The 27947-nt window shown below is 38.1% G+C and overlaps 4 protein-coding genes across 6 annotated transcripts; 2 read left to right on the forward strand and 2 right to left on the reverse strand.

Annotated features, from left to right (window-relative positions):
• Nucleotides 1–2403: 2403 nt before the first annotated feature.
• Nucleotides 2404–8289, forward strand: ldhba (lactate dehydrogenase Ba). Its single transcript, XM_039668438.2, has 8 exons — nucleotides 2404–2582; nucleotides 4277–4412; nucleotides 4648–4765; nucleotides 5086–5259; nucleotides 6419–6592; nucleotides 6746–6863; nucleotides 7469–7592; nucleotides 7710–8289. Exons 2-8 carry the CDS (start codon nucleotides 4284–4286, stop codon nucleotides 7875–7877), a joined length of 1005 nt encoding a protein of 334 aa, XP_039524372.1. The 5' UTR covers nucleotides 2404–2582; nucleotides 4277–4283; the 3' UTR covers nucleotides 7878–8289.
• Nucleotides 8290–9412: 1123 nt separating this feature from the next.
• kiss2 (kisspeptin 2) lies at nucleotides 9413–10211 on the reverse strand. Its single transcript, XM_039668440.2, has 2 exons — nucleotides 9946–10211; nucleotides 9413–9863 (listed from the first exon to the last, which is right to left on the reverse strand). The coding sequence occupies exons 1-2, from the start codon at nucleotides 10046–10048 to the stop codon at nucleotides 9586–9588; spliced, it is 381 nt and encodes a 126-aa protein (XP_039524374.2). The 5' UTR covers nucleotides 10049–10211; the 3' UTR covers nucleotides 9413–9585.
• gys2 (glycogen synthase 2) lies at nucleotides 9730–25708 on the forward strand. Of its 2 annotated transcripts, XM_039668436.2 has the most exons (18): nucleotides 9730–9870; nucleotides 10541–10613; nucleotides 11482–11643; nucleotides 13386–13567; nucleotides 14038–14229; nucleotides 14327–14512; nucleotides 15916–16060; nucleotides 16148–16265; nucleotides 16378–16498; nucleotides 16603–16709; nucleotides 17407–17466; nucleotides 17807–17885; nucleotides 19763–19876; nucleotides 20125–20251; nucleotides 23179–23274; nucleotides 23353–23516; nucleotides 23596–23676; nucleotides 24316–25708. In XM_039668436.2, the coding sequence occupies exons 3-18, from the start codon at nucleotides 11523–11525 to the stop codon at nucleotides 24526–24528; spliced, it is 2106 nt and encodes a 701-aa protein (XP_039524370.2). In that variant the 5' UTR covers nucleotides 9730–9870; nucleotides 10541–10613; nucleotides 11482–11522; the 3' UTR covers nucleotides 24529–25708. The 2 variants fall into 2 exon arrangements, with proteins under 2 accessions (XP_039524370.2, XP_088983213.1); XM_089127087.1 differs by lacking the exons at nucleotides 9730–9870; nucleotides 10541–10613 and having other exon boundaries at nucleotides 11235–11643.
• spx (spexin hormone) lies at nucleotides 25227–27400 on the reverse strand. Of its 2 annotated transcripts, XM_039668442.2 has the most exons (5): nucleotides 26965–27400; nucleotides 26711–26791; nucleotides 26471–26528; nucleotides 26306–26368; nucleotides 25227–26028 (listed from the first exon to the last, which is right to left on the reverse strand). In XM_039668442.2, the coding sequence occupies exons 1-5, from the start codon at nucleotides 26968–26970 to the stop codon at nucleotides 25928–25930; spliced, it is 309 nt and encodes a 102-aa protein (XP_039524376.2). In that variant the 5' UTR covers nucleotides 26971–27400; the 3' UTR covers nucleotides 25227–25927. The 2 variants fall into 2 exon arrangements, with proteins under 2 accessions (XP_039524376.2, XP_039524375.2); XM_039668441.2 differs by lacking the exon at nucleotides 26965–27400 and having other exon boundaries at nucleotides 26711–26851.
• Nucleotides 27401–27947: the final 547 nt, after the last annotated feature.

The following is a 27947-nucleotide window of genomic DNA, read 5'->3' on the forward strand; positions in this document are numbered from 1 at the left end:
CTTTAGCTAAAAATGAAATGAAAAAAAAAAGGTTAAAAAACTCAATATATTTCAATGATACTAAAAAGCACTGGTTAGAAATCATGTTTTGTTCAAATATAAATATACTGTTTCATATTGGATAATCTACACTGACATTTCATTATATTCATGCATAATTTCTAAACAATTATCGCCTCAAAAGTGAAAATACTGAGATCTATCATTACTTAGGCACACTGTAAAAAAAAATATTTTCACAAATATTATCACAACATATTTTCTTTTGTCAAATCAACTTAAATAATTTATTTAGTTCAGATAACTTATTAATTTGAGTTTCTGATGATTAAATCAATCTCCTTCATTGTATTAACTCACTTTTTCCAGTTCAATCAACTTAAAATTTTAAGGCAACCAGGTTACATACTTTTTTTAAGTTAAACCAACAATATTTTTTTACAGTGTAGTAATCACAACATTTTTTCTTTTGTCAAATCAACTTAAATAATTTATTTAGTTCAAATAACTTATTATTTTGAGTTTCTGATGATTAAATCAATCTCCTTCATTGTATTAACTCACTTTTTCCAGTTCAATCAACTTAAAATTTTAAGGCAACCAGGTTACTTCATTTTTTAAGTTAAACCAACAATATTTTTTATAGTGTAATGACAAACATAAAGATTTGGTACTGTTTTCATACATTTCTAAAAGTTGGGTAATGAAACATTTCACCCAAAAGAAACCCTGAGGTAAGAATAGTGTTGGCGAATGCCACGCTCTATGTATTTGTGCATGTGAGTGTGTGCTAATGTGTCTGTCTCTCTCTATTGTTGCAACCCTTGTCTCATAAAGGTCAGTCTGAAATAGCATGCCGGGTCACATGAGTTCATTAATAACCAAACGTTTGCCAGCCTCTGTAATATTCCATGAGAGGGATTGAAGAGCCTAAGCAGAATAAAGATACTAGAAAATGAATTGCATTCCTTCTTAGTTTAATTTATAATCATAAAAATCTATGCTGCATTGTCCATATAGCTGATATAAAACTATATAAATGTTTCATACTACAGTTTTGCCGACTCATATCCAGAGCTCACTTTCCATTCAAGCTGGCCTCATTTTCCTCATGAAGAACAGCGTCTCTCTGTGATTGGCCACTGGTTGGTGAGAATATATGAGGTGAACTATGCCAAATGAGGGACAAACCAGTTGTGTACACATACTTCTGTATTTAGACAGCCATGGCAATAGATAAATACATTTCTCAACTGGCACTTGAACTAATTTCAATGACATGAAACATGACGGGCTGTATGAGTAACTTCGGTATTTACAAAGTGCCATTTTTAGACTAAAAAGTCTAAATTTAGCAGTACTGACACATCATTTAGATAAACAGCATGGGAGTAAAGCATGGCTAAGTGTTCTTTTGCAGCTTGATAAGGGCTTGAGTGCATTAAAGAAATGGTAGAGGGCACAGACAGTTTTGTGAAACACCAATCTATCCACAACACAAACATTAATTAGACAACAAGGTGTCCCATAATCCCCCTAACAAACACATGCACAGTTCCTCTTCTTCTCTCTTGCTTGTTTCTTCATCTTCATCCATTTAGTATTTCTTTATTTCCTTATTTGATGTATGTGGAAAAACATTCTTCCTTTCTCTAAGCTTTTAAGCAAATAATGACAGTGCCCTTAAATCTGCTCTGATGTCACAGACTGATGCATGCTCTCATTGGACGAGCCAGTGGGAGGAACAGAGGCCACATTGGTCCCCATGTTTAGAGAAAGTGTTGTTTGATCACGAAAAGGCTGTTGTTGCTGTGGTGTCAAATCACAAAAATATCTCTATCTATCTATCTATCTATCTATCTATCTATCTATCTATCTATCTATCTATCTATCTATCTATCTATCTGAGGCTCTAAAATGCAAAAGCTAAAGCTTTATGAGATTATTTTATTTCGAAATTAAAGGTCAAATATGCCCACTTTTTTAGCCACGCAAGTTTTATAAAATGTAATGTTCAAGTTACAACAAGATTCACTAATTAATATGTTCCATCGGGATGTGTTTATGTTCCAAACCTGCTGTGGTTGCATAACACACAACCCCACCCACGCAACTCCATTCGGCAACCAACATCTCCAATAATATTATGAAAACTGGAAAATGCAATGTTTTAATTGTATTATTTGACTTTGCATGTTGATTATTTGGAACTTTAAAGTGGAATTATTGACAAATATTGCAGTAATACAGATCGCATTTATAGGGTGCAAGGTCACTGGAAAGGAAATATTTTTATAATAACAATTAAATCCTTGACATAGAGAGAGTCCTCGAAGGGGAAAGTGGGCCGGTCTGTCGTTCTCATATTCCTCATATCAGTAAGGGCATCGCATGCACTTGTGACAGCAGGTCATACGCTTTCTGCGTAGAGCGCCGCACGCTTAAATTCCGCTGCTCCACGAGTCACGCGGCCACGCACGCAGCCACGCACGCACGCGCTCGCTCTCTCACCGGTACCCAGCAGCGGCTTTCACTGCCCTTCCTGCAGCCAAGGATACTTATTTAACATTCCTGCAGCAAATGTATGTATATGGTTTGAATGGCTGTTTTATTGCTTCGCATAAGCCTCATCTAAATAAATTCTCTCGATTAGCAACATTGTGTTAAACAAGCACCGTCGTCATGGTGTGGTGTCTAACCAGTGTTTTTGTCATCGAAGAGGTGTGAAAAAATCGACGCTCTACTGTTTGTATCACTTTCGTGCGTCATATATTGAAGTTTGACGTGTTTTATTGCGTTTAAAGTGAAGTAACAGTAGTGTTTTCAACCTGAGTTGATAGATGAGCCGCCAAGGACGTTTGTGTGTGATTCACGCATGAACATGGAGGAATCCACTGCACGCTGACCGTGAATTTGGCCTTGTTTAGATCCATCTGATGGACAGAGGCCAAACTGCGACTGCATGCTTAACTCGAGGCTCTAAAAATAAGAGCGAATCGATTACCATTATGGTTTTACAATTTGCTGTTTATGCAATTTCTGCATCCGAATCGTCAAGGACGTGATAAGGACGGTTGCGTCATAATATGGTTTTATGAGCGCTGTATTAAGTTGAAGTACTTCCCTTTTTTTTTTTTTTTTGGTCTTTTTAATTTTTTTTTATAGAGCAATTCGAATTCTGTGTTCCGTTACAGCGTAGTAAACTATTTAACGAGTAAAAAATAATCTTATAAAATATTTTTAAATGTTAATTACAATTGAATGAGTAAACGGGTCACACCATTTTAGTTCATTTGATTTATACATTAGCCTTAGGCTACCACATAGCGTTGAATTAGTTCATTGTTATACACTCATAGCTTTGAGCTTATTAGTTTTTACACAGGACTTCAAGCCCACTCTTTTGTGTAAGTGTATAAATTCGTGAATGTGGTGTAGCACTAGCAGAGAGTAACGTTAGTCCTCAGTACTGCTTTGGCTTCATGTAATTGGTTGAGCTTTTCACACGCGTATCAGTTCATAAAACGATAGTTATGTTAAGTTACAGCCACATTTCAAGATAAGGTTTAGAGAAAGGTGCATAACTGTATGTTATGGTGGCTATGACCCTTGAAGAAGTGCTATTAGAACTTTTATGATGGCAATATCCAACATAACATCTAACATAATCCTCATGAGCCCATTGTGGATTAGTGTCACAATTGAGCACTCTCTCTGAATGTGTGCCAGAATTTGCATGCTCATAAACCAGTGTATTGTTGTCTTAAAAGGTTGTCTAGTCAACTGCAATTAACTTAATTGACTGGAATTCTAACTGCCTAAAAATAAATGGTTTAATTTGTATTGTATAATGCACTTAGAAGCTTCCTAGATGAGGCAAAGTAAACTATAAATAATTATTTTATCTATATCACACACACAAAAAAATTCCACACTGCCTAATTAATATTGCAGTGTTTAGAAACACTCCTTCAGTTTGTCTAGCAAATGGGGGCAGCGTGACTTCGCTCTAGTGGGTAATTTTATTATAAAGTGGGCATCTGCTGGTTGCAACTCAGGATATGGGTAATTTGCACAGTATGGAGTAATGGTTTAAGGAGTGAGGGTCACCTTGATCCAGCTTTGATGCCTGACCATGTCCTTTTACCCTGTTAATGTTTAAACCACACCTTTCTGTCATTTTATTTCTACTTTCCTTTCTATTATTGATGGCTTAGAACAAGTAGTACATTCTCATTAGTTTGTACCATGAACATGTTCTGTCCTGTTCTTCCAGTCAGATCATGGCTTCAGTAATGGAGAAACTGATCACTCCTTTGGCCAGCGGCCCAGCTGAGCCTCCCAGGAACAAAGTCACAATTGTTGGCGTGGGACAGGTGGGCATGGCGTGTGCTGTCAGCGTCCTGCTTAGGGTAAGAGACTCACTCACAAATGTTTTTACTTTGAATTTTGGTGGCATTCATGCCTTGAATATACAATGTTTATAAATACTTTAGTTTGTGGTCCCATTAACTGTAGCTTTGCAGGCAAAATCCAGTCATTTCAATAGGAATCAATGCACTTGCATTTTGCCCGCTAAATTTCTCTGTGACCGCACCTTACTATGAAAATTGTCATGCATTTAAAGTATTGTTTCCTGTCTTGTAGGAGCTTACAGATGAACTGGCTCTGGTGGATGTTGTGGAGGATAGACTGAGAGGAGAGATGTTGGATTTGCAACATGGCAGCCTTTTCCTCAAGACCCCTAAGATTGTGGCTGACAAGGGTGGGATGCACTTTCATGAGCCTCACTCTATTAAAATGATTAGATTTTTAGCTTGTATATTAATATACATCAAGTTCTCGTGATCAATGTTTTGCATCCAAATAGGTACTTGTCAATAGTGTAGTGATGTTTGAAGCAGAAGTTATTCAAACAGTTGGTCAACAGCATATCCGTGTAACAAACCTGAACCCATAATGAATCTTATTGAAATTGCTAGATTTCACTTGGAAAAATTTGCTGAACTATGCACATTTATCCTGAAAGGGTTGAAGTTTTGAAATTTTTAAGTGGCAGTGTATTTATTTATTTATTTTTGATAGACTACTCTGTGACCGCTAACTCTCGTATCGTGGTGGTGACGGCCGGAGTGCGTCAACAGGAGGGTGAGAGCAGACTGAACCTGGTGCAGAGGAACGTCAACATTTTCAAACACATCATCCCTCAGATTGTCAAATACAGTCCTGACTGCATCCTTGTTGTGGTGTCTAATCCAGGTGAGCAAATGAACTCAAAACATGCTTAATTAGAATGTTTCAGGTACCTGTAGTGTATCTGTATTTAGTGTTGTCAAAAAACTCGGTACTTCGGTACCAAGTCGGTACTAAAAAAAAAAAATGTTACGGTACCAGCTTTTCTAGGTACCGAGTACCAGGTTAATCCAGTTCTGTTCTAGACGCGATGTCTGAAACGTGCACAGTTGCGTCCTCTTCATAACGCTGATATGGCTCTCTCTCTCTGAATCCACTTGTTGAAACGAAAGGAGGAAAGAGCCACATATGGAAATATTTTGGATTAGGCTAATGTCACGTTGCCATAAGAGGCCGATTACATGCAAATTCGCAATTTCAAATATAGGCGTGATTCAAGCGCGCTCCTAATAAAAACTCGTTGGCGTTGCATAGCAACGACAGACGCCGCGTGAGAGCAAGCGCTTTGGAAAGAATAAGCACGCGCAAAAATATAATTAAAAAACACGCGCGACATGTGAACGGCCTCTAAAGTGCTTTCGGGGTAGTTTTACGAGTACATGAGCACAGTAGTATCTACCCGACACCAGAGTACTACTGGTATTAGTATTATCATTTAATGTCAATGCCAGTTCTAGGCGTATTCTTGCCTTTATAACTCGGCAGGTTTAAAAAGCCTTTTTAAAATTAAACATGAATGCAGTTTTAGATTAATAAAAGGACAGTCAAGTCAAATAAAACATGTTTTATGGTAATGCTACAAAGATACCATTCATCAACATTACTTAGTTATCAACACATCGAGTGAACAATATATTTTTACAACATTAATTAATGTTTGAAAATGTTATTTATTACAAACACCTGATTGTTCATGTTTGTTCACTTAATTCATTGTGCATTAAATAAACAATGGATTAACTTTACAAACAATTTTAAAAATGTGTTAGTGTATACTATTGTTTATTTTAGGTCATTTTATCTAATCTTTTTCTAAAGTGTTTATAATACGAATGTACAGTTTCCATACTTGTAACCGTGATAAACACTTAAATATATGTAAATTTAAACTAAGCTTTGGTACCGAAATTGGTACCGAGAACCGTGAATTTTAACTGGTATCGGTACCGAATACTGAAATTTTGGTACCGTGACAACACTACTGTGATTGTCTGTTTTCATCCAGTGGATGTTCTGACCTACGTGACCTGGAAGCTGAGCGGCCTGCCAAAGCACCGTGTCATTGGTAGCGGGACCAACCTGGACTCCGCCCGCTTCCGTTACATCATGGCCGAGAAACTGGGCATCCACTCCAGCAGCTTTAACGGCTACATCCTGGGAGAGCACGGAGACTCCAGCGGTGAGAGAGGGAGAGGAAGAGATGTAACTGGGAGATAATGAAGGGCTGGCAGAAAGAATAAGATTGATTGCACAATATCAACTGCTGCACGATGTGGCATGTTTTCAGTCAATCACAGCATTTTTGATTTGAAGTTGTGGTGTTGTTTAACAGTGCCTGTATGGAGTGGAACAAATGTGGCGGGAGTCAGCCTGCAGAAACTCAACCCTGACATTGGCACAGATAAAGACAAGGAGAACTGGAAGGAAGCTCACAAGATGGTTGTGGACAGGTACAGGACGTCTTGTTTCATGGGCAATTGGAAATCTGGATTGAGTTTTTAGTAAACCACAGCACTGTTGAAAAGGTTTCATTTTCACAAGTTAGAATAAAATAGATTTCAGCCAGAATAATACCAAAATTACACAATTTGGTAACACTTTACAATAAGGTTCATTAGTTAACATTAGTAAATGCATTAACTAACGATGAGCAATGCATTAGTTGCAGTGTTTGTTAATCTTTGTTAATGTTAGTTAATACAAATACAGCTGTTCATTGTGCGTTAATGTTAGTTCACAGTCCATTAACTAATACAACCTTTGATTTTAATAATGTATTAGTAAATGTTGGAATTAATATTAACTAAGATTAATAAATGCTGAAGAAGTATTGTTCACATATTGTACATGTTAACTAATGAACCTTATTGTAAAGTGTTACCCACAATTTTAATGTTTCTCAAACCCATATTCTGTTGGCTTTTTAACAAAAGGAGGATTTGTAGTAGTTTTCTACACAAAACGGTTCATCTGTGTAAGACCGGAATGTAATGTTTGACTAAGTAATGATAAAGTAAATATCCAATGTTAATTAGTTGCTCCTACCTTCTCTTAGTGCTTACGAAGTGATCAAGCTGAAGGGATACACTAACTGGGCCATCGGCCTCAGCGTGGCAGACCTGACCGAGACCCTGGTGAAGAATCTGAACCGGGTCCACCCTGTCTCCACCATGGTGAAGGTGAGGGGAGTTTACACCGTTTATCATGGTGTAGTCATACGCTTTCATATCTCAGAACTACACATAATGAATCACGGTGTTGAAGTGATCACTTCACGTGTTGCTTGTCGTCTGCAGGGCATGTATGGAATCAGCGAGGAGGTGTACCTGAGTCTGCCCTGTGTGCTCAACAGCAGCGGCGTGGGCAGCGTCATCAACATGACCCTGACTGACGAAGAAATCGCTCAGCTGAAGAAGAGTGGCGACACTCTGTGGGGCATCCAAAAAGACCTCAAGGACCTGTAGGTCAATTGTGGGACGCCACACTCTTTCACTCTCCACACTCCCTTAGTGTCTTTACACACTTTCTAACTATGTCAGCCCTTTCGTCTCACTTGCTTTTGGATATGGTTGCTTTGAAGTAGTTTTTCCATGGTGGTTAATGTAAGCATAATCTAAAATATGAAATCATTCTTCTAAAGCGAATGATCAAAGGGGAACATCTTTGCACTTGTTAAGTCGTAGGCCATAAAGAAAGAACCAACACCCCTCTTGTCTGGACCTAATTTAGTGAGATCATTAGGGAACATACTGTTTAAGTCAAGAGGAGAAGGGAATGAAGTGAGGTAGATGCAAATCTATTCATTCTGAATTATTTTGTAAGTGTTGGTCATTAGTGTATGTGTATAAGATGACGTTAATAAAATAATGAAATCTGTCTTGGCTGTTTTTGTGATCTTATTGAGGCAAGTTGCACTTTACGGTGGTAAAAACCTTTATTTTATTAAAAACAAGCCGTATGAATTATCCAGTGACTTGAAATAAAGAGGCTAATTTTATTTGATTTTCTCGCACCTAAACGTTTTCAAGATAAACTATTTTTTTTTTAATTGGTGACGATTCATAATACAAAAATTAGTTTGTTAAGGTTCAATCTTTAAAGGAGCAAAAGGCTTGAAAAAGCTTTTACCAACAGTGAGCAACTAGGCATATTCTGTTTACAACCAGGCGAATATACGTTACTTGTAAACTAAACTTCGAAAACACTTTCTGATAAAAATATTCGACATTTTATACCTTCTGTCTGCTTCAAAACCTTTATTAGGGTGCCAAATTAGCACTCTGCACTGCAAAAAAAAAAAAAGGTCCAAATGTCTAAATTCATAAATCAATGTCCATTTAGGTAAGTAGCCTACATGTCCTGTTTTCTGGTGGAGTTCATCAATATTAGGTAGTGAGTTTGCTTAAAAAAAGCTAAATTATCTACCAACTGGATTTGAATAATCAATGGGCTATATGCACGCATAAGTTCCGCATTTGACGTAAGGATGCTCGTCCATTTCCGGTTGTGTAGATTAAAGCGGAGGAAAACCGGAGAAAACGGGATTATGGCAGAGTCTTCAATATTTACTGTCCTCCCGTCTTTGAAACGAAACGTACATACGTTTAGATGTAATTTTATATATAGTTATGTTTATTTAATATAATTTTAAAAAGAAGCATAAACACAACGAGGGGTGTCTGTTTTATCTGTTTTTGTGACTAACGTTTCTTTAGTATAACCATGGAGTATAAAATTCAATATAAATTCTCGGTATTGCATTGGACTCTATGATCGGCGGAAGTTATCGAGCATCCCTAATGCTTCACCGGAAATAACGCCGTGCATAGAGCCCATTCAAACAGTCAACATTATTTCTACCCCATTGGCAGATAATTGTGCTTGTTTTAAGCAAAAACCCATAATGCATCTTGATTTAAAGAAAAGTTTGATATTTGGACTGGAAACGAGAAAAATAAGCGTTTTGTGCAGTGTGTCCACAATTACAATGCAAAAGCCATCAAACAATATAAATCGTTTATTGCACAAATACAATACCTCAATGAAACAATGCGCTTTAAAATCCCATGATTAAGAAATAAAAGCATAACAGGCAAAGCGTGCCTGAAATAATTACCCACAGTTTTCAACCAAGCAAACCACATCATCCTTCCCAATGATGAAGAGTGATTTTCACGAAGTTACTAATTGTTTCCTCAGGTAAAGTATCATTGGCAGCAGGTGCTCGTGTTTGTGTCTGTCAGAGTCAGTTGCAGCTTCGTTTCGCTTCCCAAAACGCAGCCCAAACGGATTGTAGTTGAATTTACTGCGTGTTAATCGATGTTTGCAGGAAATTTTACTCGATTCATCTTTTTCTTGGATGAAAACGCAAAGGCTTCCGTCGTCCGAAGCGTTTGGCTCCTCAAATTGCCTCCGCTCCATTGAGAGATAGCGCTGCTTCTGATTGGAGTCTGTAAAGTAAGATATCCTTTTCAGTACACTTTTTAACAAGCTTTATTAATCATGTATTTGGATTGAAATACATCACCTTACCTGGACTGGCTTCAGGTGTATCCATGTCAGTGAATTGTGCCCTCATAGCTGTGGACTGACAGATCATTGCTGACAGGAAGAGAATCAGTGCCTTGATTTTCATACTGCTGAATTGTGAAGCTTACAGCTGAGGCTTTCTTTCTTCAGTGAACAAACCCATGCTCTGCTGTCCTCCTTCAATATAAAGCTTGGCTGGTGACATCCTCTGACCTTATTTTACATAATGTCTTTGAAAAAAAAAAATAGGACCTCCCTGTTGCCTCATCCAGAGCATTTCAACTGTAAAAAATGTTAGGTTTTTCTTCTTCTTCTTGGAAATGCTGTGGTAAACTGTACACTGAAGTCGATTATTGAAATAGCTGCTGAAATTTTGCCTCCGAAGCCCACCAAAAGCACATTATGTGTTTGTAGACACATCACACATTTTAATTTGTTTTCTCTCATTCTGTGCCAGAGAACAACATGATATGAAAGTAAAATAAGGGTTTTGTAGCAGGAAAACATGAATGGAGCCACAATAATCTTGTACAATCATGGTCAATTACTGTTTGTGAGAAAAATTTATGGTAAACTTTCATTGTTATCTTTCCTTCAGCATGGTAATAAGGTGATACCTGGATATCATAACTACAAGAATGTTCCTGCCATAAAGAGTCGTTTAGCGGCATGTGAGTATGAATTATGCAAAGGTCGGATGGTTTTTTTTTTGTGATGGACCACTGATAAAAGCTTTTTACTCTTAGCCTTCAGTGTTGTTCTTGTTTTGTGAGGCTACAAACATCCTAAATGTAAATATATAAAAATTATTGAAAGTGAAAATGTCATTTTTAAATGGTTACAATAGACTTTTGAACACTCGTAGGGACTGTTTCTCTGGTAATAAAACTGATCATCATGCAGCGAAAGTTATACAATGGTTTTAAGTTTAAGATGTTGTTGACATTCTGCAAAAATATCTATCTATCTATCTATCTATCTATCTATCTATCTATCTATCTATCTATCTATCTATCTATCTATCTATCTATCTATCTCTATCCATCCATCCATCCATCTATGGACAAAGACTCTCCTGAAAGTGCATTTTCTTCTTAAAACTAAATAGCAAATGTTGTTCAGCAGTTAAACGTCAAACACGAGTAGACCTGCGTCATAACTTGTATTTACTTTTTTCTGTTTTTCTCAGAATCATACTGACTGATGTGGTAAAAATGCTATTTGTTTTACTAGTAGGCTATAAGATGGCCCTAAAGATGAATATAGCAGTACTATATGGGTGCGTGTGCACGTATCGTCCCGGGTCAGAGGGGTACTTGATGTCTGTGGACTTTAGACACAGTGTGCACATGCAGATTTTTTTAGACTTCACTAAAGGTTAGAGGAATAGATCGAGCAGCAGCTCACATTGAGCTGAAGTGTCTCCAGGTGCTCCATTACCTAAAAGAGAACCACAATTTGGCGTCCCAGTGGCTCTTTAGATGGTTTTAGGTTATTTTTTTACCACATAATTGTAATTCAGGCCCTTTGCATTTGCAGCTCCAGTTGACGGATAAAAACGATTTCTAAGAGTTTGTGAGATGCGACTGTCCAGATCTTTGTCAATAACATCATTAAGTGGACTTCCACAATGGGAAGAGGAAAGTCTACCTGTGGAAGATCTCCTGCTCTTTGAGGTCGCCTGGGAAGTAACTAATAAGGGTAAGAACTTACAATTTGTATATTTTCACTGTGCACTTTCTTTTAATTTTAGAGTGCATTTATATGTGCATTTATAGGTATACCGGTAAAATAATAATATTTTTTGCTAGGCCTATTTAATTTGACACCTAAAATGCTAGGAATGAGATTAGCCTTTGTCATAAATGCTTATGCTTTATTTTGATGGTCCCCTTTGTTGCACCTACATGTCAACTCGGTAGTAAGGTTAGGTGTTAGTGGAATAGGTTGACATGTAGTTGTAAAGTTACTTATAGTTAGTAGAATGTCTGTTGGGGAACCTTCAAAATAAAATGTTAGAATAAGCAGACAGTCTACTAATACTCTAATGAGAGTTAGTTTACATGTTTAGGCCCTATTATTATATTCAACAAAATGTTCAAAAGGGACCATTTAAATAAAGTGTTACCTCACAAATATTTAAAAATACATTTCCGTTCCCTTAATTTCCACTGCATAATACTAATCTTTTTATATGCTGGAAATGAAATATAATGTAATGTGTTCATGATGGTTCAGGAAGGACTTACAATTTACTGTTGTTCACGAATTAAAAATGTTTCTAAAATTAATTTAGGCTAAAATACTCAAAGCTGAAGAATTAAGCTCACTTCACAGTTATCTGCATTACCAAGCATACATGCTTTTTTTAAATTTCTTGCATAACCTTAGCAAGGAGGTAGTGTGTTTTGACCCTGAAAGTGTACACGTTTGACCTCAAGATTGTTCACCCCTTTATCAGAAGACTTGAAAACAGTTCAACAAGACAGAGCTGTCATTTAGTTAATGCATGTGAGCAGCATACACCTTTGTATCAGTGTGGACGTGTAGGTTAAAAATTAAGCTCCAGATCAATAACCAGATTTTGAGAATTCTTTTTTGTATGGATCGTTTTAGAACACAGGGTTTCAATCTTTTAAATCCAAATATGATCATCCTCATGCAAGGGGATCCATCCTAAAATTTAAAAGGCCGTTATATATATATATATATATATATATATATATATATATATATATATATATATATAAAATCCCAATTAATACTGTGGAAAAATTAATAATAATAAAAATGTGTCAATTAATTTACTTTCTGTTTTTTTTTTCTGTAGGACTGTGCTGAATGTATTCTTTAAATTACATTAATTTATTTTATATTTATATTTTTCAAATTTAATTAGTTGAACTCTTTTATTAATTAATACATTTATATATTTTTTACACTGCTTTTCTCTAAACTAAATTTGAAAACCCCTGTTTATTATATTATTATGTACATATCATACTAAATGTAATCTTATTGTTACAAAATGCCTTTTAAAACGATATTATGTCCAGATGTATCCATTTAAAGGGATAGTTCACCCAAAATGAAAATTCTGTCATCATTTACTCAATTTTTCCAAACCTGTTTGAGTTTCTTAGTTCTGTTGATCACAAAAGAAGAGATTTTGAAGAATTTCGGTAACCAAACAGTTGAACCATTAACTTCCATAGTCATTTTTTTTTTCAGTCAATGTCAACTGTTATAAAGAAGAGAATATCATCATTTGTTTTCAACTGAATTAAGAAACACATACAGGTTTAGAACAACTTGAAAGTGAGTAAATTAATTTTCATGTTTAGGGAACTATTCCTTTAAGTTTTATTTTGAAAAACATTTTCTTATTTAGTGAATTTTCTCATTCATAAATGTTTTGTTCCCTACACTATGTGTATCTCCAGTGGGGGGTATATATACTGTTATTCAGACTAAAGCAAAAATCACCGTGGATGAATGGGGTGAGAACTACTTTATGATGGGACCCTACTACGAACACAACTTCAAGACCCAGGTGGAGAAATGTGAACCTCCAAGCCAAGCCATCAAAGCCGCCATGGACTCCTTGAGTAACAACGGTTGCCAGGTATTGCATATACAGTCATTGGTATCCTATCAGGATGCCCACATAACACACATATAGGCACCGGACAGGTTTATTGTGGGTTTAGTCATTTGTCCAATTAACAAATGTTTAAAAGCTGATCGAGCGTCACACCTGCTGTATTAGAAACATATGACAGTATTAAAATTTAGACAGAAAATAAAGCAGCTCTTAAATGTATTCAACAGCGTATTAGTCTCATTCTGACCAGAAGATGATGCTAGAGGATCCCTGTAAGGGGAAACAGATAAAATATCCTTTTTGAGTTTAACAGCACCAGCATAGGCACTAAAATAAAATAAAAAAATATATATATATATGAACATAAAAAAATGTCTTGGATAATTTGATAGATTCCAACAAGAATAGAAATCTTCGTATTGTTGCCTTATGTCATCATGGTATATTTGCCTATTTTGATGATATTGCCTTCACTTTCTCTCTGCATGCAGGTTCACTTTGGCCGCTGGTTGATTGAGGGCAGTCCGTACGTCATCCTCTTTGATATTGGGGCAGCTGCCTGGAACCTGGACCGCTGGAAGGGGGATCTGTGGGACACATGCAGCATCGGGCTACCCTATCACGACAGGGAGGCCAACGACTCGCTCATCTTTGGTTCTCTTGTGGCCTGGTTCTTCAAGGAGGTAAACTTTACACTAACAACCTTCTTAGTGAGCTTGCCTGGATTTTTAACAGTGTGTTAAGTTTGATGCAAACATTGGGATTAATCTCCTTCTGCAGTTAACAGACCAACTTCAGGACAATCCCAACGTAATCGCTCATTTCCACGAATGGCAGGCTGGAACAGGACTTGTACTGAGCCGCTCCCGCAAGATTCCCATGGCAACCATTTTTACCACACATGCCACCCTACTGGGGCGGTACTTGTGCGCTGGTAATGCAGACTTCTACAACAACCTGGACAAGGTGAGGATATTTTTCACACTGTGCATCAGAGATTCTCAACCTTTTTGACTTTAAGGCCCTTCATTGTCCAACACAATATTCTAAGGCCCCCTACATAATATAATATAATATATTATACATATAATATATTTATGCCAAATTTATTGAGTCCCCAGTTGGGGTTAGGATTAGGCAACCAGGTTGCAGCCTTAATGAGGGCCTAAATAGTTTGTCAGCGAGTTAAAATTCGGCACAACGCTGATGTGGTGCGAGTTTACAGCTGAAACTGATGTATAGGGAGGTGTGATCACATGGGCCCCAAGGCTACAGTTTAGGTTAGCCTATGCGTTAATCCGCCCCAATACACACACACACAAACATACACTGCCGTTCAAAAGTTTATGCACGGTAAGATTTTTAGAAATGTTTTTGAAAGTCTCTTCTGCTCACCAAGGCTGCATTTATTTGATCAAAATACTGTAAAAACAGTGAAATATTATTACAGTATAAACAGTAATATATTTTAAAATTACATTTATTCCTGTGACGACAAAGCTGTATTTTCAGCACCATTACTGCAGTGTCACATGATCCTTCAGAAATCATTCTGATATGCTGATTTGCTGCTCATGAAACGTTTCTTATTATTATCAATGTTGAAAACAATTAATTTATTTATGTGAAACCCCTGACATATTTTCTAAAGTTCAAAAGAACAGTGTTTATTTGAAATAGAAATCTTTTGTAACATTATAAATGTCTTTACCCTCACTTTTGATCAATGTAATGCATCCTTGCTGAATAAAAGTTATAAAACTTCATTAGTGACCCCAAAATTTGGAATGGTAGTGTGTATATTCTGTAAACCTTATCCTTGTAACACAGTGTCTGTATAAATAAACATTAAAATGTGGTTCTACCAACATGTGCATTATCATTCAAACAAACTTTTAATTTACACCTATTTTTACAATGCATAATAATAATCATAATAATAAACCTACAAAAAAAAGTGTGCCCCACAGAAATCAATCAGGTTAGTTGGTGTAGTGAACACTTATTAGAGGTGAAACTGAGCAAGTGAGAGTGCATGTAGACTGCAGTGATAATTGGGGCTGGAAAGGTCATCATGCCTGAAGGTTGACTGAAGAATAATTGACAGCATCTTATGATTTACCGACTGATGCTATCGCCTTTTGGCCCCAGAGAGACTTCCTATACCTGCTGATGGGGGGAAGCTCTGACACTTTTTAAAATTAGTGTTGCATTATTTATGAAAAATGGTAGAATCAGACTCATTATCAGGATTGTGACTAAAAGTTTATTATTATAAAAATAAGAGTTTCCAAAAAATCAAAAGTGACCATAGTCTCCCCATTTCAAACTGTTAATTTAATCTAATATTTATTTCCGATTCCACGAAGTTTAACGTAGACCAAGAGGCAGGAGAGAGGCAGATCTACCATCGCTACTGTTTGGAGAGGGCTGCTGTACACTCCGCGCATGTCTTCACCACCGTGTCGCAGATTACAGCTGTGGAGGCCAATCACATTCTCCATAGACAGCCAGGTATTACAAAGCCTCTCATCTGCCGCATAATTAACTTCTGATTAGATGATTTTGAAAATATCATGTTTGTATGCACTGTCCTTGTAGATGTGGTCACCCCAAACGGCCTGAATGTTAGGAAGTTCTCAGCCATGCATGAGTTCCAGAACCTGCACTCCATGAACAAATCCAAAATCCAGGAGTTTGTAAGAGGTCACTTCTATGGGTTAGATCTCTTTTCTGTCTGCACAATAACACACACACTTGTAAAAAAAATACTAATAATTAAATATATATATTGGTGCTTATCATTTAAAAATATCTCTTCTCAATGGCAGCTATCTGGACTTCAATCTGGAAAAGACCCTGTTCTTTTTCATCGCAGGACGATATGAGTTTTCAAATAAAGGAGCAGACCTGTTCCTCGAATCTCTGTCCAGATTAAACTACTTGCTAAGGGTATGAGCAGTCACTGCTGTACTTATAGTTTCTTAAATAAAATACATTTATCTAGTTTAAGCATACTAGTCAAAGCAATTGTATGTTTGTGTTCTGGCTAACAGGTTCATAAGAGTGACGTTACAGTGGTTGTGTTCTTTATCATGCCTGCCAAAACCAACAACTTCAATGTGGAGTCTCTTAAAGGACAGGCTGTACGCAAGCAAATGTGGTGCGTAACTGCTTGAGTATATAACCTTCATTACTAGTCTTAATCAATTAAACAGTCAAAGATTCAAAACTATCGAACAGGAAACCAGCGAGCGCTCAGAAATGCAGTGTAGTATAGCATACAAGACTTTGCAATAAGTGACTGAGTTAACCAGGTTTATATATGCAGGGGCTGAATCCGAAATCCCCCCTAAACCCTCAATCACTATTCCCTATGTTAGTCCACCTAAACAGTTCACTTAAGGGAGTAATGGAAAACGGGTGATCGAATTCGGACAGCCTTTGAGCTACACACTCGTTATGCAATGTGGGATTGAATAAGTGCACTCAATAACGTCTGTTATGGTTTCGGACACCACTTCAACTGGGTGTCCCCTCAAATAAAACACTATTTGAGGGTGTAGGGGGCGTTTTTGGATTATAATCAGGGATAATGAGCCTGGGCAATGGATTCTGGGAAATGCAGTTCATGGTGGAATGACAATGGTCTGGGGAGGATGCTCTCTGGTGGATATCCTGGTTTTTATTTATTTTACTCATGGGTCTAGAGTTAATTTTAGATCTCAATTTCTAGTTTCCCTGATGCTGGATCAGATTTCTCACTAGATATACTTGGGCAATAAAATGAAATGGCTTTTTCTTTTCAGATGGCTTTAGTGTACAAGACTTCTCCAATATATTTTTCTTCTGTCTCTTAGGGACACAGCTCAGTCGGTGAAGGAGAAGTTTGGCAAAAAGCTTTACGAGGGCTTGTTGAGGTTGGTTCCACTCTCCGTAAACACTCCCTTGTACAGACTTGGAAAAACAGGGCTCAAAATTAATGTGACCGTAAATGTTGTCAGTATGTGATGATGAAGAGTGATGATCATCTGATGTCATAAACTGGAGTGGATGAGTAACCTTCAAGTTGATATTTCACAGTGTCTACCAAGTGTTGATGAGAATACACTGCACTTCCCCTGGGAGTTGTCAGATTATAAGATATTTATATTGGCATTGTGTGATGTCAATAGGTCATTTCCCATGTGTGATCATGGAGCAAGAAAGTGTGTGTGTGTTTGTAGGATCTCATCTAATGAAGCTCTCCTGTGTTCACAGGGGTGAGATCCCAGACATGAGCAAAATCCTGGACAGAGATGATTTCACAATCATGAAGAGGGCCATTTATGCAACACAGGTCAGACAAAATGTTGCACAATTCTTTCATCACAAGAGGCCACAATGAAAAATAACCAAGTGAATCCTTTAACCATATTACTGTGATATATGTATATACTCACCTAAAGGATTATTAGAAACACCTGTTCAATTTCGTATTAATGCAATTATCTAATCAACCAATCACATGGCAGTTGCTTCAATGCATTTAGAGGTGTGGTCCTGATCAAAACAATCTCCTGAACTCCAAACTGTATGTCAAAATTGGAAAGAAAGGGGATTTAAGCAATTTTGAGCGTGGCATGGTTGTTGGTGCCAGACGGGCCGGTCTGAGTATTTCACAATCTGCTCAGTTACTGGGATTTTCACGTATAACCAGTGTTGTAGTACTCGAGACTCGGTCTCGAGACCATATTTTAATGGTCTTGGTCTTGTCATGGACTCGTGTCCATTTGGACTCGGAATTGACTCGTACTCGAACATTTTTTTTTTTTGGACTCGGACTTATTCCCGAGTCCACTCGAGTTCAATTCAAAATATTTTTCATGATTATTAATGTATGTTAATAAAATATTTCTTTAAATTGATTGACACGCCCAGTAATTGGTGATTTTCTAGTGCGCAACTGCGCATGACAAATTGTAATAAAATTACTTTTAACACCACCTACTATGTGGCCTTTTTACCCTAAACTGATCATATTTTTTAAACTCGAAGTAAATTCAGTAAAAAAAAAAAAAAAAAAAGATTTCTCTAAGTAAATAAAAGTAAATTAGGTAATCAACCCTCACTGGTCTCGACTCGGATTCGACCGTCTCTGGTCTCGGACTCGACTCTCTCTGGTCTGGGTCTCGACTCGGACTCGAGTGAGGTGGTCTCGACTACAACACTGCGTATAACCGTTTCTAGGGTTTACAAAAAATGGTGTGATGCCAGTATGGGCGAAAATGCCTTGTTGATGCTAGAGGTCAGAGAAAAATGGGCCGACTGATTAAAGCTGTTAGAAGAGCAACTTTGACTGAAATAAACACTCGTTACAACCGAGGTATGCATTATCACAAAATAAACTCTTTCAGGATTATCTTTATGTATTAAACTTGTATGTAGTTTTGATTTATTTTATTCCGTAAAATCTAATCTAATATTTCTCTTTTTTTGAGAACATCACTTAATCATATTTTAGGACAAACTACGGGTCTAAAGATGGACGTGAATTAATGAGTAAATGTTTTCAGGGGGGTTTCATTCATTCTCTCCTGCCCTGCATCTGTTTTGCATGAATGGACTGTAATCAAAGGTCAGGCTGAGGTTATAGTGAATATCGACATACTAAGCCTCTGTAAATCTGTGGAGGAATCCCCTGCATCATACTGGATTACTGGCGGCAGAGCGGTTTGTGTTACAGGGCTCTGTGACGTATTTAACCTGACTGCCTGCGGTCGATAGATTGAATGTGTTTCCGAGATTTATTCTACAGCGTCTTAATGGCAGTGTTATGAGCAGAACGTCAATATACAGCCACTCCGATTAGATTTATTTGGGTATCAATACTTCAGGGAGCTACCGAAGGAGAGAAATCGATCTGTTAGTGTTGGTGTTTGTTTATAATAAGGAATGAGAGTAGAGTTAAAGTCCACTCACTCTTTTCCTATGACTCAGTCTCTGGAATTTAATAGCAAGAATAATGTATATTAGAAACCATTGAAATGGTGCAAGTAAGTGCAGAGCAGGCATCCAATTTTGATAGAAAGATAGTTTATAAACTTTGAACCTTGTGATTTTTATTCAACGACTGCTTATGGATCGCCGATTTCATGATTTGTTAACCTTTTATACACTTCCGTTGACACTCACCTGCAATTACGTTCATGACATTCATGTCTTTGTCTTTCATAGAGACACTCTCTCCCTCCAGTAACAACTCACAACATGCTGGATGACTCCACAGACCCCATCCTGAGTAACATCCGCCGAATCGGCCTCTTCAATGGACGCAATGACCGAGTGAAGGTGTGCTGTTCACTTTGTCTGACCCCAGTAGATTTAGACAGTAGAGATTCACAGCACGTTTCAGTTTTATCTACTGACCCTAGGTCATAATTATTGCTAAGCCCTGTAAAAGCCTTGGTTGTCTTGAGTTCATGTTAAGTGCATCACATGATGCAATAAAGATGTGTTGGATGGATTGAGTTGTGGTAAATCTTTATAAAAATGTGTGTATGTATGGCCTTGAAGTATTAATTGTCAGTATTTGTCAGATTATTTTCCATCCGGAGTTCCTGTCCTCCACCAGTCCCCTGCTGCCCATGGACTATGAGGAGTTTGTGCGCGGCTGCCATCTGGGAGTGTTTCCATCCTACTATGAACCATGGGGCTACACGCCAGGTTTAGCATTTTAGTACCTTTCACATCTTTGATTTGGTCACAATCTTGCATTCAGCATTTCGTCACTCAACATTAACATAAATATTGACAGCTCGATTTTATAATAATAATAATAATAATTCGTTACATTTATATAGCGCTTTTCTGGACACTCAAAGCGCTTCACATAGAAGGGGGGGATCTCCTCAACCACCACCAGTGTGCAGCATCCACCTGGATGATGCGACGGCAGCCATATTGCGCCAGAACGCTCACCACACACCAGCTTACTGATGGAGAGGAGACAGTGATGAAGCCAATTGGTGTATATGGGGATGATTAGGAGGCCATGATGGAAAGAGGCTACTGGGCAAATTTGGCCAGGATGCCGGGGTTACACCCCTGCTCTTACGAAAGACATCCTGGGATTTTTTATGACCACAGACAGTCAGGACCTCGGTTTAACGTCTCATCCGAAGGACGGTGCTCTTTTTGACAGCATAGTGTCCCCATTACTATACTGGGGTGTTAGGACCCACACAGACCACAGGGTGAGCACCCCCTGCTGGCCACACTAACACCTCTACCAGCAGCAACCTGGCTTTCTCAGAAGGTCTCCCATCCAGGTACTAACCAGGCTCAGCCCTGCTTAGCTTTAACGGGCAACCAGTCTTGGGCTACAGGGTGATATGGCTGCTGGCTGCTTTTATACATTAATATGGCTCCAAATCAAAAAACAAAGTAGCAATTGAATATCCACCTTTTTTTCCTGAATGTAGACATTTTGCCTGACTTGTATCAGGATTGGCTTCATATTTCTGATCTCCTGTATTTCTAGTCAAATGAAAATGTAATGTTAAACATATGAAAGGGGTTTGGAAAAGCACATGGCTCCATAGTGCCATCACTTCACAGTGTCGCAATGATCGTCTTTTCTCAGTGCCTCACCCTTCAAAGTGTAATGAGTGCGTAGATGATGAAGCGACCCAAGGTTAGCTACAATGAAAACAGATCGCCGCTCACATTTATGTTATGTTACAGCTCCTGATTGGGGTGAAGTTCGTATATACCATTTTGGAGAGTGTTTTAACTTAAGTGGTGCAAGCCATGCTCGTTTTCTCTTTTCAGTCTTTGGCATAGAATGTGAATGTACACGGACATTATTTTTAGAATTGCTGGTGCTCAAAACAGTGTTGTAGTCGAGACCAGCTCACTCGAGTCGAGTCCGAGTCGAGCTCGAGACCAAAGAATGTCGAGTCCGAGTCGAGACCGAGACCAAAGAGAGTCGAGTTCGAGTCGAGACCGAAACCAAAGAGAGTCGAGTCCGAGTCGAGCCCGAGACCAAAGAGAGTCGAGTCTAAGTCGAAACCAAAGAGAGTCGAGTCCGAGTCGAGACCGAGACCAAAGAGAGTCGAGTCCGAGTCGAGCCCGAGACCAAAGAGAGTCGAGTCCGAGTCGAGCCCGAGACCAAAGAGAGTTGAGTCCGAGTCGAGTCCGAGTCAAGCCCGAGACCAAAGAGAGTCGAGTCCGAGTCGAGTCCGAGTCAAGCCCGAGACCAAAGAGAGTCGAGTCCGAGTCGAGTCCGAGTCAAGCCCGAGACCAAAGAGAGTCGAGTCCGAGTCGAGTCCGAGTCAAGCCCGAGACCAAAGAGAGTCGAGTCCGAGTCAAGCCTGAGACCAAAGAGAGTCGAGTCCGAGTCGAGTCCGAGTCAAGCCCGAGACCAAAGAGAGTCGAGTCCGAGTCGAGTCCGAGTCAAGCCCGAGACCAAAGAGAGTCGAGTCCGAGTCAAGCCTGAGACCAAAGAGAGTCGAGTCCGAGTCGAGTCCGAGTCAAGCCCGAGACCAAAGAGAGTCGAGTCCGAGTCGAGTCCGAGTCAAGCCTGAGACCAAAGAGAGTCGAGTCCAAGTCAAGCCTGAGACCAAAGAGAGTCGAGTCCGAGTCGAGACCGAGACCAAAGAGAGTCGAGTCCGAGTCGAGACCGAGACCAAAGAGAGTCGAGTCCGAGTCGAGTCCGAGTCAAGCCCGAGACCAAAGAGAGTCGAGTCCGAGTCGAGTCCGAGTCAAGCCCGAGACCAAAGAGAGTCGAGTCCGAGTCAAGCCCGAAACCAAAGAGAGTCGAGTCCGAGTCGAGTCCGAGTCAAGACCGAGACCAAAGAGAGTCGAGTCCGAGTCGAGACCGAGACCAAAGAGAGTCGAGTCCGAGTCGAGTCCGAGTCAAGCCCGAGACCAAAGAGAGTCGAGTCCGAGTCGAGTCCGAGTCAAGCCTGAGACCAAAGAGAGTCGAGTCCGAGTCGAGTCCGAGTCAAGCCCGAGACCAAAGAGAGTCGAGTCTGAGTCGAGTCCAAGTCAAGCCTGAGACCAAAGAGAGTCGAGTCCGAGTCGAGTCCAAGTCAAGCCCGAGACCAAAGAGAGTCGAGTCCGAGTCGAGTCCGAGTCAAGCCCGAGACCAAAGAGAGTCGAGTCCGAGTCAAGCCCGAGACCAAAGAGAGTCGAGTCCGAGTCGAGCCCGAGACCAAAGAGAGTCGAGTCCGAGTCGAGACCGAGACCAAAGAGAGTCGAGTCCGAGTCGAGACCGAGACCAAAGAGAGTCGAGTCCGAGTCGAGACCGAGACCAAAGAGAGTCGAGTCCGAGACCAAAGAGAGCCGAGCTCAATGTTTCGATTTTTTTTAAACCCTAAGAATCTAGATTTTCAAATAGTAGTATCCCAGACAAATATTGTCATATCCTAACAAACCATACATCAATGGAAATCTTATTTATTCACATTTCAGGTGATGTATAAATCTCAATTGAACAAAATTGACCCATATGACTGGTTTTGTGGTCGAGGGTCACATACACAGTATATTTAAAAAGCAGATTTTTTTTTACCTTTTTTGTCAGGTTAGGATAAACATGTATTGCATATGACTCTTGTTGATCATCATCTGTAATATGATGTGTTCAGGTGAGTGTACTGTAATGGGAATTCCCAGCGTAACCACCAATCTATCCGGGTTTGGCTGTTTCATGGAGGAACATGTCTCCGACCCGTCTGAATATGGTGAGTGAATCAACGAGTCGCTGCTTTCCAAATCTATTTGCGCAGCCTATTAAATGTTTGAATTAATCAATGTTTTAGGAATCTACATTGTGGACCGGCGATTCCGTTCTGCAGACGAGTCGTGTAACCAGCTGACTCAGTTCATGTTTTCGTTCTGCCAGAAGTCGCGCAGACAGCGAATAATCCAACGCAACCGAACGGAGAGACTCTCTGACCTGCTGGACTGGCGATACCTCGGACGGGTGAGTATCTTCTCACCTCTGAGTACTCGGGTGTGATTCACCTTTATTTCATTGGTTGTGTTTGTTTCTCTCTGCTCAGTTCTACAAGCAAGCCAGGCATCTGGCCCTCAGCAGATCCTTCCCTGCGAAATTCAAAATGGACCATCTGAACCTCACACCGGTGAGCCCTGCTAACACACACACACTTTCTCATTCTACATGCACAATAATGCTCTAGCACTGACAGTGACACTACTTCTAAGCTGTGTGCTTAGTTTCAAGGACATTTATATGCACCATTATTCAAAATTTGGGGTCAGTAAGATTAAAAATAATAATACTAATAATACTTTTATTACGCATGGGTGCTTTTAAATTGATCAAAATTGACAGTAAGGACTTTTACATTGTTTTTCAATGTAAGAAATAATTACAAAAATCACTCAAATACACGCATATAGGACATCATTAAATCATATCAGCATGGCAGTTTAATGCTGATTATGAGCAAAAACTTTATTTTGAGTTTCGCCTCGTCTCTCTGCTCTGTTATTGAATGTACTGTATGACATCTAACACTCCTGAGTGATGAGGATGCCCCTCAGTTGAGCTTCGTTCTTGAGTTTAATTGACAGGATAACATTTACCTGCTCAGGAAAACGACTTGATTCCCATTTGAGCTCAATCACATGTTTTAAAAAGACTACACACACAGAAAATTAAAGTAAGACAGATGTATAAAATCACTGAATCAAAAAGTTTATTGTTTTTCCATTATTTCAGAATCAGTATGAGTGACTGAATCTTTTTGTTTGCACAGACGCACGGTTTCCGTTACCCGCGACCCTTATCCGTCCCTCCATCCCCGTCAGCTTCCCTCCACTCCACCCCTCACCACAGCGACGAGGAAGATGACGACACCTATGACGAAGACGAGGAGGCCGAGAGGGACAGGCAGAACATCAAGGCTCCTTTCACTCTGGGTGCGGAGCCTGAGGGTAAGGGGGAACAACCGCTGGAAAATGGGAATTAGGATCCGCACAACTCCTGCTCCTGTAGCCCGGGCATATTTACACCTGCTAGCCTTTGAGAATGTGCTACAGCTTTTACATGGATTACCGATATCACCAAATCTTGAACTTACAGTGGCGTTCAAAAGTCTGAGATCATGTCAAAAAGATTTGGGTTACACTTTATTTTAGGGTGTCCTTGTTACAGTGTAAATATGCATTTTATATGGTTAGTTGCATGTTATTATGCATTGTTTACTATTATTACTATAGCAAGTACATGTAAAATGTGTAACATTTGCTGTTTAAAATTCTTTATTTTACAGGTACTGTGGTAATAACTATAAATTATGCGTAAGTACATGCAAATAAGCCTCATATAGTAAGTACATGTGGTTAATTATTATTACTTGGTACTTAAATGTATAATTAGACTGTAATACATGGACACTTTAAAAAAAGTAACTAATTCTATTTAAAATGGAAAATGCTGATTACTCATTTGTCATTTGTTTATATCATAATGCTTTACTGATAATAGAGTATGTAATAAAAATATAGAAAAAACAAAAACATTTTCACTATTAAGTCTCAGACAGTCCACTGTATGAAATATCATTGGTGAGATATTAGTGGGCTATTTTTATTTTTGGTATGTCGGAGCCATGAGGCTGTAATAGAGAAAATGTAAAACAAAATCGGATGTATTTTCCCCAATAACATACTTTTATATATTTCCAAGCGATGCAAAGTTTTAATAACAACATTAATGTGCAGAAATGTAAAACATCCCATCCATGTTTTGTTAAAAAGTTGGACATTTTAGTATCCTTGTTATACGCACTATGTAAATTATGCATAACTACATAAACCAAGCTGTTTATTAATATTGCTTTGAGTTTGTACACAATGGTATAATTGCACTGTAACAAGGACATCTTAAAATAAAGCGCAACCAAAAAAATAGTCTCACTCATGGTAGCAGTTATCAGTGCAAATTTAGTTTAATTAATTGAGAAAAAGTTCAGACATTCTCAAATATGTATTTTACAGGCCGTTGATTTAACATGAGAAAAATGAAAAGGAAACAACGAATCTGTACAGAATTTCAATCATCATAAATAGTCTCTTTTCCAAGATGATATGTCTTGAAAAAACAATCCATTATTTCAACAAAAAAGAAATTAAAATGCCTTTGCTCTATTCCTTGTGTTACTTAAATGATCAGTCCAAGTCCACGTACAGTAGAACGATCTGGACCCCACATTACTCGAGTGTTACTCTAATAGTGTTGAACATTAAATGATGAACCTTCAGAGAAGTTAAACACGGGCATCATCGTAGCTGAGGGTGAACTTGAAGACATTAAATTTCACATGATTCATATGTAAGAGTGAGTTGTTCGAGCTCTTTTAGCTGGTTTCAGTAAGGCTCACTCTGGTCTCTGGCTTGCTGGAGAACATTTAAGAGAAATGCAGCCGCTTTAGACATGCTCAGGTTTTCTGTGTTTTGGCTGCGTGACTCTGTAGAGAGAGTTTACAGTTTACATTAGCGTTCATGCTGCAGAGTAATTGCATTAGAAGTACACTGTAAAAAATGATTTTTGGTTTAACTTACATTTTCAAAATTTTGACTTAATACAATAGAGATTTGTTTAATAAATAGAAACTTTATTAAGAGACTAAAGTGAAAAAGTTGTGATAAATCATGAAAGTATTTTTTACATGTATTTACTAGCTCACATTTTGCATAAATAACAGTTACGTTTAAATTATGAGATATATAATTAATAATTCATACCCAAGCGTATTGTGTCATACAAGTCCCCTTCATTTCTGTCTTCTGACACAAAGCGCCGCCCCTCTATAATAAACGTGAAAAGTTAATTCAAAAGCATATTGAACTAAATGGATCATATATGCAGTTTTAGACACAAATATAGTTATAAAAACAGCTGTAACTTACGTGTTCCTTTCAGATATAACATGGCTTGGGGTGTCCAATTCCGACGCTGAAAACTGCCCTTTAATAAAAAATAATATATATAATAAATTATATATATATGCTCTGTTTCATGTAGAACAGAATTAATTATTATTTAAAAATATAAAATATTTTTATGAAGTAAAAACTAATGACACAAGTAAAATAAATGTTTAGGCAAATTAAACAGTATTTAAAGTATAATACGATGGATCTCATTACCTTGGGCGCACTCCAGGAATGGGACACGAATGTTGCCAGAAGTAAGAGCGCAAGTGCGTACGCCGCAAGAGTCCTTAAATCCTGGAAAGGTGAAGTCATGTTCAAATTGATCATTTCCCATTAGCCTTTTAAAACAGTGTCTTTTCTCTTCAGCCTTAGTTATATTGTGAACAAAAGTATCAAAATTCCTAATATTAAAATGATTCAATTGCTGAAAGTGTTCGGGACGAATGCAAGCATTAATGTGGACTTACTTTCATAGTGTCAGACGTCCTCTTCAGCTGTTGAGTCTCAAAGGAAAGATCAAGAGTGAAGACTGTGAAGTCCGTTCTTGATATTTATAATCATCAGGGTGGGGGAATGTTGAATGAATTAGTCTTCAGCTATAGGTCAAGTCCCATTGATTCACGGCGGGGCCGGACCACAAACCTTTCAGAACCATTAGTTAACCCTTCCTTAAAAATAATAAACCTACATTATTGCTATGACGTTTGAAGACGCACATCTGTAAGTTAAGATGCTTTGCCGAAGGGAAAATTTCATTCATGTGGACTTTTAATAGTAAGTAATGAAAAGAAGAAGGCGGAAAGTATTGATATGTTTACACCTTCAGCAATGAAGCGTCTCAAATACACCAGCTAATCGTTTTTTATGAATGAACAGAGTGCGGCTGATGGGGTTTCCCATATATATAAATATCTGCTGGGCTCTGCTTGTAATTTATGTCTCTTCTTGAAGGGAATAATGGATGAGAAACAACCTTATATATGTATGGTCTCTGAAATAGATGATTACAAGCGACAAATCTCAGTCAAAACTAGGTTGAAGAAGAAAACAAGTCTCATTCCTCACTCACTGTAAAAAAAAGACAAAATACTTTAATGCTTTAATTACCATTCTTCAGATTTCCAAAAGAAAAAATAAAACAAATTTAAAAAAATATAATATATATATATATATATATATATATATACACACACATTTTTATTTTATTTTTTTAGGGCTGTCAAACGATTAATCGCATCCAAAATAAAAGTTTGTGTTTACATACTATGTCGGTGCACTGTGTATAATTATTTTTTATATATATATATATATATATATATATATATATAAATACACACACATGTATATTTAGGAAAAAAAATTAATATTTATATAATATTTAATTTATATCTAATATATTTTATATATAAATATAATTATATTTATATATAATGTTTATATATATATATAT

Source organism: Pimephales promelas, chromosome 24 (genome assembly GCF_988280905.1).
Source record: "Pimephales promelas chromosome 24, fPimPro1.hap1.1, whole genome shotgun sequence".
NCBI lineage: Eukaryota > Metazoa > Chordata > Actinopteri > Cypriniformes > Leuciscidae > Pimephales > Pimephales promelas.